The following is a 12,506-nucleotide window of genomic DNA, read 5'->3' on the forward strand; positions in this document are numbered from 1 at the left end:
CCGCTATGCCGGTCTTCGATGTCAAAATCACCGTTCTTGAAGCGTTGAAACCACTCACGATACGTTCTTTCACTAATAGCGACCACCATAAGTATGTGAGAGCATTCGATGAGCCTTAGCCGCAGATTTCTTCATATGAAGCAGAAAATTAAAACCTCCCGCAAATGACGAGAATTTGGCTCGTAAACTAACATTTTCAATCAAGAATAACTTTATGATGCAGACACAAATCGACTAATGTTTCTATAGGGTTATGTTGACAGATTCCCAAGTTTATTGTATGACGTCTATGATCTATTTATTTTGACCACCACTTACCGCTAAAGCCATCTATAGGAAAACAGCGGAAGCTGTTGTAAACCTAATATTATCATATCTAAATTTTAATATGTTGACGATTTTTCGTTTTCAAATTTTGTAAGATGTACTTTGTATTGAATGTGTGTGGTAGACATGCGAGCTTGAGTTGCTCATCATTACTCAGCTTTGTAATTGAGCATGGGTCTCACCTCATGATTAGCCACGTAGCGCATGCAGGAAATTGATCTCTGTGAAGTTGACACTTCATTTTACAAAAAATGAAATTTTGATCACAGTTCCGAATGCACCCCGAAGAGCAATCGTTCCGCGTTTTGTGAAGTTAGCACCCCAAATTTTTAATTTTTTTTTTTTATATTAATTCGCCGGAATTATTCTTAATTTTGAGCAGGAACTCCAGAACTCTTCGGGGTGCATTCGGAACTGTGATCAAAATTTCATTTTTTGTAAAATGAGGTGCCAACTTTACAGAGGTCAGGAATTGTGGAGCTATTATTTTGCGATGCAATATCTTATCTCATTGCGTTAATGGATAAATTGATTTGCTGAAGATGACTCAAAATAGAGTTGAAACGTTCAAGGTTTATATGTGTATCAGATATTATGTTTGATCGTTATTAAAATTATCGCTAATTATAACCAGCGTTGACTCCTATAGCCTTTTTTACATTGCAATTATTATTTTTATTAATTTAAAGGAGTATATAACTACATATTAGTTTTTTAAATATTGTTATTACTAAATTTTAATAAATTATTTGTTTGAATAGTGCCAATTAAATATTTACAAGTGCCAATTAAACATAACAAATATGAAGATAATACATATTTATTTGATACAAGAACCATTAATTTCATTTAACTATTATTTCTTTTTTCAGGTAAATATTTATATACTGTAAGTAAATGTTTAGTTGACACTATTCAAATAAATATTTATTAAAATTTAGTATATTCATTCTCAGTGTTGAAAACAAGTAATTAGTTGTTTGCGTGCTGTATCTATATATTTTTCTGTGTATAGAAAGAGACAACAAGTAAGTCAAACTGAGATTAAAGTTAATCTATGTTGGTAGAATCAGAAGATTGATCTTCCCTTCTCTCCTGCCTCGTTTTTCGAAAAATTTCGAAGTTTACAAACACAGCCTGGAATTCCGTTTCGCACGAAATAAGACACACGTTCCTATATTATATGTAACTTCATTACGCCGCCAGTATATTCATCGTTTCGATAAAAAACTTAGCATCCGAGGTGAAGGAGGAGCTTGTTAGGGTTTCATCGTGTTTTCGACGAGGATCAACCGCTCAAGACATACCTAAGTAATTTCGAGCAGCGCCTTGAAGCTTCTATCTAAGATAAAGATAATAATTTTGAATATTAATTATTTTTGGTATTTAATAAAGTATAACTAAAGCCTAATTAATATAACTAATGCCTAATTAAAAATTACAGGAAATAGGAACAGAAAATAACATGGTACTTTCCAGTAAGAAACACATTGTGACATAAAAATCATTCCATCTTTGTTTAACGTTAGCAAACAATAAATCCTACAATGTGTTCACAGAGGAAAAGATTTATTTGGACTCGAAAGTTCTACTTATATTTGTTTCTGGCCCGTTTCTACCAATGCAGATTAACTTTAATCTCAGTTCAACTTATTCTTTTTCTAATTCTCAGAACTGGAAAATGATGAAGAGTAAGTTAAAACGAGATTAAAATTAAACTATATTTGTAGAAACGGGCCTCATTGAAACAAATTTAATTTTAAGTGAAACATATTTTGTTTAATTAAAAAATTTAATTTTAATGCATATAATCACATTTTTAATTTGAACATCCATTTGGTTGAACTATTCCAATAAATTTGTTTATATATAACTTAAAGAAACCTTTTTCTGTATTCTTTGCTTCCTGTTTTTTGCTCTTTCCTTCATGCCTTTTTTTTCTTTGTGACCGTTTTATTGACAATCACGTTTCTTTTATAACATATTCCTTATCTTTTTCGAAGTTTGTCAACTTTTATCTCGGGTAACAGAAAACGAAGAAACTGAGTAAAAGGGTAAGAAGTAAAAAGTGATAAAAAGCAAGAAACAGGAGGAAACAAACAGCACATTGTAGATTAGGCTTTAGGATGTAATGATTCACTGTGTTACCTGTGTCTCTTACTGAAAAGCACGTATATAACGTTTAACCATACCGACATTTTTTAGAGTGTATTCATGAAAAATGTATACCTAACACTTGAAGTGAGACGCTACCGCGTCACTTGATCGAACATCGAGCGTGTTTTCGCACTCCCTAGAACCACTTCGACCAACTCCGATTAACTTTAATCGACGGTTAATTGATTAATCAATTGCATTTGTTATTTTAATGATAGATGCGATTGGCCAATTCCAATGGACTCGTAGTTAGTTGATATGGCCCTTAGGCCCAGTTCCACAACTCACGGTTAACTTTTAATCGAGGTTCAACTTGTTCCTCATCTCTTTCCAATTCTAGAATTGGAAAGAGACAATGAATAAGTTGAACCTCGGTTAAGAGTTAACCTTAAGTTGTGGAACTGGGCCAGTCTTTCACGGTCCGTTTTTGTCGCGGATTTTCCCGGTCGGATTTTGACTGTTCTGTGAGCAATTAACGACGTCACGATCGTTGTCTCGCGTTCCAATTCGTATCGAATCTCGTATCTTTTCACCGATAGTAATCCAAGACATAGCTATGTGACGTCATTTATCGCTTCCGGAGCTATCCCGAGGCAGCTGTTAAGCGGCTGTTACGGGAGGTCCGTTGAATGTTACCTAACAGCACGGCCTGCGAAAAAACTCGTTTCAAATCACAGCGTTTTTACAAAAGCCTTTTTTTATTATGCCTTTTATTTATATGTAACCTTTTTTCATTTACGTCCCCCCCCCCCTCGTAATAAATCTCGAATAAAATCAACATAAAATAATTTTTTCAAAAATATAATGTTTCTCAGTATAATGTTTGAATCGCGATTTTATCTAAATTGATTACGAAGTGGCTTCGAGTTCTCCCTTGATGTGCTAAGAACATTATAAAGCCTATAATATCTATTGTATAATAATACAGTATATAACATATGAAATACATTCCGATACGCTCGCAATCAATCTTTCTTTATTCCAAGGAAAAAAATATGGTTGCATAAATTAGAAATCTGAATAAATTTAATAAAAAACTACAAATCATACAGTTAAATTTACAGTTAAATATATTCAAGGTGGGATAATTAGAAACTCAATAACGATATAAATAGAATTCTAATCAGTAGGAATACACTTTATTTGTACTTCTTGTTGTATAACCCAAACATTTTTCTCTTAGTGTCAAGAAACTAACGAAGAACGAATTCTTCGATTCGAATTCGAATTCGAATTCGAATTCGAATTCGTTCTTTCTTCGAAGAACGATTCGAATTCTTTTCTTCAAAAAGAATTCGAATTCCTCCAAACCGCGAAATATGTCGTGTCACGAATTGTCGTGGAATTGTCTCCAAGAGTTCTCGAATTGTAAAGCCAGAAACACATAGAAAAAGGTAGTAAAACGTAAGTGGTAAGCGAATTGACCAATCACAAATAAATAACGTAGAGCAATAATTTCACGTTCTCTACTGTATGATTGGCCAATTCATTTAGGTCTTATTATCTTATATTTTTCTATATATTTCTGACTTAACATGTTGCGAAAACCGCGGCCTCATACCTGTTTTTACCTATGTACATCAACTTTAAACTCGATCCAACTTATTTTTTATCTCTTTCCGGTTCTAAAAATAAGAAAAAGATAAAGAGTAAATTAAACAGAGATTAAAGTCAGCTACATTGGTAAAAATGAACATTAACCGTGAATTTCATCAGGATTAAAGTTACTTAATAGAGTCTGGTTACAAGTAATTTTGTCAAACTCCTATAAAAGAGAAAGGTATACTTACTGCCTCTCTGTGTATACATTAACTCATATCAACTCTTAATTAAAGTTAGTGGAGTGAGAGAGAGAGAGAGAGAGAGAGAAACAGTACAGAGTGAAAACATTATAGAGTGAATAGTATATGCAGCGTGGTAGTTAAGTACTCTAAATGGTTTTAAAGGGTGATTCTTCACTCTAAATCAAGACGAAAACTTCTGAACTATGACCTTAGGTTTGTTTTCTATATCTGAACTACAGTCGTCTCGGAAATTAAGTTAACATGCCTTCCAAGAATACGTTTATTGTCATAGAAACAATGTAAACAATATTGTAGCGAGATGAAGATCGCTGTTCCTAGTGACCTTATACTCTTAGTTCAATGTAAATAAACGTAGTAATACGACGATATTAGTGAGAGAAGACGCTAAATTTCAGTATCGTGAAACGGAAAGTTGACAAGCAATAACTATTAACTATTAATTATAAATTGACATATGATTATATAGTTTTCGTCTTAAATTTGTGTAAAGAATCCTTAATTCTTTTAGAGTACCATGGTGTCCAGCAAAATCTGACCTCAATTCAAGGATAATTCCAAGACATTTTAGGTAAAAAAATCCTGGTTTTTCCAGAATTTATCTTATCGATTTACATAATATTATATGCTTTGTATTTAAATTAGGATTTTATATGAATGCATTAAAACGCTAACAAATTTGGAACAATTTTATTTATTGCTTTATAAATAATATCAACCAAACATTCATAGTATCGACACAAATAATTTTTCTACTATGTTCTATTTTAGACTTAAATTCAAGTTTCTCATTTTCTATTGGTAACTTATTGTTTATCTTTAAGGGAGGATTTATGCCTAAATACAACTTTTCTTTTTTCTTATAATTTTTTTCTTTTTTCACATGCTCTGATTTTTTTAGAATGAAAGAATGATAAATTCCAGGCAAACCCTGAAATTTCAGGGGTTTTCCAGGAATTTTCCAGAATACATAAAATTCCAGTATAATTCCAGGATTCAAGGATATTCAAGGATCGCTGGACATCATAAATACTTAATTATCACCCTGTACACAATGCTTTTCCTCTTGTAGGATTTTGACAAAATCGTTCGTAGTTACACTCTTATAAGGTCTTAATCAAGACGATAAACATGAGAGCGTTAACCTCTGAACGTGTCCCCCGTCTCGCTCGTCTCCGAGACCAACGTGACGTCTCGATTGATACAACCATAAGCCTCGAGGTATCTCGTCCAACAAGCTCCCGTATGACATCACTTGGAAAGGTTTGTTCGTTTCGCATGCTCCAACATGCTTCAATACGCTCCTACCATAGCTCCTACTCACTCCAATGCGCTCGTTTTTAATACAGTTTTTAATGCGATGAACAAACTAAATTTATTTTATAGTGTCTCGTTGAGTAACAATAATTAAAGTGCTTTCAACCTGTTCTTTCAAGTTATTATATGTAATACATTTGTTTTCGTACTCTTATTCTTTTTATCAATTCCTCTTAATGGCACTTTAATCCTTAAATTTTTTTCCTTTTTAATCTACAATTTATATAATACTGCTTTATTTTATTTATGTCTTGATATTTTATTAAATACATTTAAAATTATTATAATTTATAATTATAATACAATTTTTGTTATGTTTGAGAAAACTATACATATGGTGATTATTACTAAGATTATAACAGTAATAACCATAAAAATAAAACTCCTAAAATATTATTTTATCATGCAATTATAATCACAAATATACTTTTATTTCAATATAAATACCTATGAGAGCCAACATTAAACCTGGAACCTGCAGATCATTAATCATTCGTATTGACCCCCCAAAGATCTATTTCAAGAAGGCAGAAGCAAATAATTAAAAAGATATTGTAATTTAGCACTGTTTTTTAAAAAGCACTAATTTCGTGTCTGGCACATTGCCTATTGATTTCGTTTTAAATAAGAAAAATTAATTCGCACTGACGTCAAGCTACACGTCATGCCATCACAGAAAATAAGGTCCCTTTAAGCCAACTTGCTCATTACTGAATTAATTATTACATATTGTAGCTTTAATTTTACCTGCTTGAAATCGATATTAGGTTTTTCAATTTTTTTTCTTACAATATCTTTTTAATGTGAAAAATGTTAATGTTTTTTAATGTTCTTGATAGATACAAGAAACAGTTTTGCTTTGTATTGGAGCTGAGAGCTACAAAGCTTGTGAGCTTGTGTTACGAGTGTACATTGAAATTGTACACGGAGAGAATTTTTACTTAGAATTTACCCTGAAAATATGACAATCGTGGGACAACATTGTGTTTCGAAGAATTATGATATAAATCTCTCTCATTCATTAATAAAACTACAATAAAGTATAAAATAAGTTTGATCAATTTTACTGAAGTGCATGGTAAAAATCTTTAAAATATTGTATTGTACCACAATTACCATATTTTCAGGGTAAATTTTAAAAGAAAATTCTCTCCGTGTAAGTATAATTAAAATAATGATTTATACAATATTAATTTAAACGATTAGCTTACGTTTACTATCTGTTTTAGCAACTATATGTTAAAATGAGTCAACCGCAGATAGGCACAAATTGAGGACACATTAATAGAGTCATCGCCCCTTGGAGGGCACATCAAGTATGAACAAATTTAAAATCTTACGATATTACTGGATTTACGTAAATTACTTATCTCATGAAAATTATATATATATATATATTTACTATACTTTAATAATTAAAAAAAATAGAATATTATCTTTCGTATCATAAACATTAATAATTTAACTTAATAAAACAGATACTTTTTATTGTAAGTATTTTTATTAAGTTAAAGATATACACGAAGTTGTAATTTTTGAACTTAAAAAATATGCAAATATGTTTTATATTTAAAAAAAAACACTTTCTTATTTATTTATGCTGATTTTCTTTATGGCTTATTTAAGCCTATTCTACAATTGCTCTTGTTTCCTATTCGTCAAATACTCTTTGTTTCCTATTTCTTGCTTTTTACCTGCCTTTACGACCGTTTTAACAACAATTGTATTTCTTGCTACTGTTTCTTGTTTCTTCCAAAGTTCGTTAACTTTAAAGTCTATTATTCTACAATGTGGTCTTTGTTTTATATTTCTTACTCTTTACCTCTTGCTCTCTTCCCTCTTTTGCGACCGTTTTAATATGACAATCATATTTCTTGTTTCTTCCGAAGTCCAACTTTTATCTCGGCTGATAAAAAATGAAAAATCAGATAAGAGACTAACAACAAGATGTAAAAAATAGCAAAAAACAAGAAACAGGAAACAAAATGCACATTGTAGAATAGGCTTTAAATACAAAAGCAACATTAATAGGGACAGACACAGTAAGGTAAATGTACGAATTTCTGAACAGTTTAGAAAAGACATTCAATATATAACCAATTTAAAATACTAAAATAAGCATATTGGTAAAAGATTTTGTAATTATTTTAAATTACAACACTTCTATTTTCAAAATAACGTCGTAAAAACTAAAATCAAGTAATTGAGGAAAGTATCTGAATATACTTCTGATCTAATTACCGAACAACCTAAAAGCCATGTTTCTAAAGCTGAACATGGTTGTACCTATTTCTCGAACGTAATGTATACATTCTTTTAAAATCAATGTAAACTTAATGAAAATGTTAAAAAATATATAAAATTATTTTAGAAATGCAAGAAAGTATTAATTTAGGATTTTTCTTATTTAATTTAAGCACATACTTCTGTACACAGTCCAAAGTTGCTCTTTTTTAACTGGAAATCCTCGTTCGCAGCAAAAGAAAATCCATTATATGACATAATTTTCTTCTTCTTCGGATAAGATAGAAGGTGGTCCATATCTAGCATTCACAGGATATTTATTATGAATCTTCGAATGTAAAGTGCTTTTTGGAATACCAAATTGATGTGACACAGATGTCAATGATGTGCCACTTTTTATTAATTGAATTGTCTGGTCCACATCTTTCTGTGTGTATATTTTCAATTTTTTCTCTTTTGGCATTTTAAAATTAATTCTACAAAAAGCACAATAATTTTTACATGCTTACCGAAACTATTTACAAAGAAAATACTACGTACAGGTAGAGGTTAGAAACGCAGTTTTCTATGAATATAAACAAATAATATTAGGTGTTAAACTTAATTCCTGCCGTTTTTCGTCTCCAAAATTGATTTGTTTCGAAGGGAAATACCTTAATCAAAGTATTATTAATAAAGTATTATTAATTAGTAATAAAGTAGAAAATGGAGGAAATTACTTTGATTAAGATATTCATTCATCTTCCCTTCGAAACGAATCAATTTTGGAGACGAAAAACGGCAGGAATTAAGTTTAACACCTAATAAGTTGCCCATAAAAGATATATTCGTCTTAATAAGTAAATTTATGATAACTATGTTAAATAACAATTTAATAAATGTAAGTTAATGATAATACTTACGATTGTCCAGTTCAGTAACACTCTATCATGTCACGTCATGTGTACGTTCAGCAATAGGCACAACGAATCGAAGTGACATGTACCAATAACGGAACGCGTGTTCAGTTATCAGACTCCTACTAATTGTACGTACCTATTTATGAATGTCTTAATATTTAATAAAAAATAAAATTTTTTTGCAATTTTTTTAAATAAATTTTATTCATTAGATATTTCTAATGTTCAAAATGTAGATTATACCTAAATTATACAGTAAATTATATGTAAATTTGCTTATGATTTAATATGACGTTTCTAACCAAAATGATTAAGAATCTATTCAGGAACATTATTCTACGTTTCCAGGAAAGAAAAATATTTTTTTTAAATGCAAATAATATTTCACGTACAAAATGTCTTTCCCATCAACATCTAGACACTTTAATTTATTTAATATATACATACTTTTTTAAACCTGAATTAAGAAAAGCTTATTAATAAAAACATATACCTTTGTTCAGAAATCGGTCTTGTTCAGAAATTGATAAGTTTACCTTAATAGGGATAATTACTCTAAAGACTGGCTTCCTCGGCCCGACGCGACTACCTTCGCGATTTCGTCACTGTTATCTCTAGCTGAATCTACGTACGCATTGCACATACCTACATACGCTGTTCGCGAATGACGCGTATGCGCGCAGGATAGCCGACAAAGCGGCAAGAGACGGACGGACAGATAGATGGAAAGAAAGAAAGAGAATGACACGGTTGACTAGTGGCTCGTACAACGCAGCTTTACGTACCTCATGATAAAGAGGAAGACCCCGCAGAAGCATATCAGCACGGCAAGCACCGAGAATATGTTGGACAGCTCCGCCACGGAGACCAGGATCGCCGTCATCGTGTCGCACGTCCGCGATCCGTCGCCGTCGCCGTCGCGTCCTCCTCAGCACCGGGTGGTCCGCCGCCCGTACCCGCACACATGCACGCACACACGCACACGCGGCACCACGGCGAGGACGAGGAGGCTCTCTTTCTCTCTCTTCACGCCGCTCGACTGTCAGCTGTCAACCGAAATTCGTATATATATATCTCGTCTGCCTTCTTGTCGTCTCCTCCGCCGCGTTCTCCCGGTTCTTCGGCTCGACGATTCGAGGCGCGCTTGGCTTCGAGCGCGCCGTCGTCGACACCACCTTCATCGACGTCCCGTAGCTTCGTGCGCGACGCCGTGCAGCGGTCACACGACACACGGAGGGCTTATTACGCGTTTACCGCGGCAGACGAGACGCCGCCAGCCGATGTGTCGTGTTCTCTGTCATAGATCATAGCCGCGCCGTCGCGGCGCGACCGTATCGTGAAAGAACGGAGCCGGAGAGTAAACGCGATGTGGGACGTCGTGGGATGGGACTGTAGTCTGACGTGGTCCGATGTCGTGGACGCGAGAGAGAGAGAGAGACGGGGAGATTATATATGAGCGCCGCGAGAACGGACGGAACGTACGACACTCGCAAACCACTCGGAGGATCGGACAAGACTGCGCGACCGGTGCGACGTGCGCCACTTATACACGCTCATGCGCGCCTATGTCGCGCCGTTCGCTAATGCGCACTGCGGCCGCGAGAGCGCGACTGTGTCGCATGACGCGAACAAAATTCCTTCACTGTAGGCCGATATTCGGTGTAGTCGAGATTTTTAGATTTAAAACTGTTCCAATCTTAAGATGTCATAAGTCAATCAAACGAATTAGGTCAAAACGTAGTTCAAATTTTACACAAAATAAGATAAATAAAAGGCATAAAACTACGAACGCAAGATGTTAGCAGCGAATAAATATATATTTAATGAGTAAAAATACATAGACGTTTCGGTCTTAAATCAGACCATCCTCAGTAATACAAAAATATAAACCCAAGTGAGAGATATAGATAAATATTAAAATCCGCAAATATTAAACAAATAGTCAATAAATAAATAAAAACTAATCAACGCAAATTACAATGTTCTTGATGAAGAGAATTTTTTTTAAATGCATCTCCAAGAGTTCAAAGGCGCAGATTCGCAGCAAGTCAAAAATGTAGTCAAATAAGTGAAAAGTACATCAGCAAGTCATAATGAGTATATCAATCAAACAGTTGTACTAGTATCGTAAAACGTTACTTAAGCTAGAACTTAAAATAAGAACGGATACCTTATAATAGAGAGAGAATTTATGAGATCGCGACTGTATCTTTTCAGATAGCACAGAAAAATTAAAAAAGAATTAAAAAAAATTCAATTGTATGTTATCAATTTTGAGTTCATTTTCAAATACAAAAAGAAGAATCCAGTTAATTTATAAATATGCTTGGTTAAATAATGGTTGGCTAAAATAATCGCATGAATATACACATTTAATGAATAGAATATCACAACTAAAATATTACACATTTCAGACGGCACAGAATGTTTATGATAAAATATTTATTAATATATTTATTTTTGGAAATGTTACTTATATAGATATTTCATATACATGTTATATAAAGCTTTATTCGAAATAAATAAGAAGACTTTACCAGGTCAATTCACAACCGAGCTATAAAAGGTGTAAACAATAAACTTTATTATTTTTTTATAATTCTTTTTTAACAAATTCACGGAACGTTTCGACTTACTAAGTCCTCCTCAGCCGTGTATTTAAATAAATCATAAAAAACCCGAAAACATTAATTTAATTAACCATTAGACTTAAAAATTAATTTACGGTAATGGTATCGCGTCATCTCATCCAACATTCACACAATACCGTGAATTTGTTAAAAAAGAATTACGAAAGAATAATTAAGTTTATTGTTTACACCTTTTATAGCTCGGTTGTGAATTGATCTGGTAGAGTCTTCTTATTTATTGTTGAAATTTATACGAGCGAATTATACGAGTATAATAGAGTTTTTATTGTAATTATTGATTCGAAATATTATTAAAATATAGACTAAATATTTTATGTAATATTTATGATAAATATAAATAAATATTTCTAATCAATATTTTTTACTTGGATTATATAATGTCTTATTAAATATTTTCATAGCATTTACTATCACGTTTTTTACAATAAATATTTTATAATATTTATAATAAATGTTTATGATCTGTGCAATCTAATAGCGAATTCGATTGGGCGCACTCAGTACGCACTGGTGCACATTAAAAATCGTCGTACACAAAATAACATAAACATAGAAATCGATTAAATACTGAAATACTCAATACATTTTATTGTTGTACTATTAGGTAAAATATGTATTTTATAATTCGAAATATTTGCATTTTATTTTTATACTCAAATGAAATCAGTGTACAACGGCTTTAATATGTGTGCGCACTAATTCTTCCAATCGAATTCGCCATATATATTCGCCAAAAACGCTTTACAAAATATTTAAAATAAATCTTATAAGTATTTATAAATATTTCGTAAATATTTTATAAATATTGTGTGCTGTCCGGGACTTTGCGCAATTTTAAGTAAAAAATCAAGCATTATTTGAATAATTATTATAAAATATTCAAAATCTGCATTTTTTAAACTTTTAACAAAATATATTATTTTAAAATTTTATTTTGACAAAACTGCTGCATCTTGCTAAATTTTGAAATTTTTATCATAATGATATTGTATCCCCGTAAAAAATTTTACATGTATACAGGGTGTTTGGCGACTACCGCATTTTTTTGTCATACGTGGGTAGAACAGCCTATACTGAATCAAAAAGTCCTGTACCATTTTGAGGTGTCA

At 32.2% G+C, this 12,506-nt stretch overlaps 1 protein-coding gene across 1 annotated transcript in view; it reads right to left on the minus strand.

Annotated features, from left to right (window-relative positions):
- The window catches only part of LOC108765187 (cell growth regulator with RING finger domain protein 1), a 59,965-nt gene extending 49,808 nt beyond the window's left edge, over nucleotides 1-10,157 (minus strand). Inside the window, exon 1 of the mRNA XM_018513775.1 lies at nucleotides 9,532-10,157. Within this exon, the coding sequence (XP_018369277.1) occupies nucleotides 9,532-9,629 (98 nt within the window). The 5' untranslated portion in view covers nucleotides 9,630-10,157. The remainder of the gene's footprint in view (nucleotides 1-9,531) is intronic.
- Between the last annotated feature and the right edge of the window lie 2,349 nt (nucleotides 10,158-12,506).

The sequence above is a fragment of the Trachymyrmex cornetzi genome, unplaced genomic scaffold, assembly GCF_001594075.2.
Source record: "Trachymyrmex cornetzi isolate Tcor2-1 unplaced genomic scaffold, Tcor1.1 scaffold472, whole genome shotgun sequence".
NCBI lineage: Eukaryota > Metazoa > Arthropoda > Insecta > Hymenoptera > Formicidae > Trachymyrmex > Trachymyrmex cornetzi.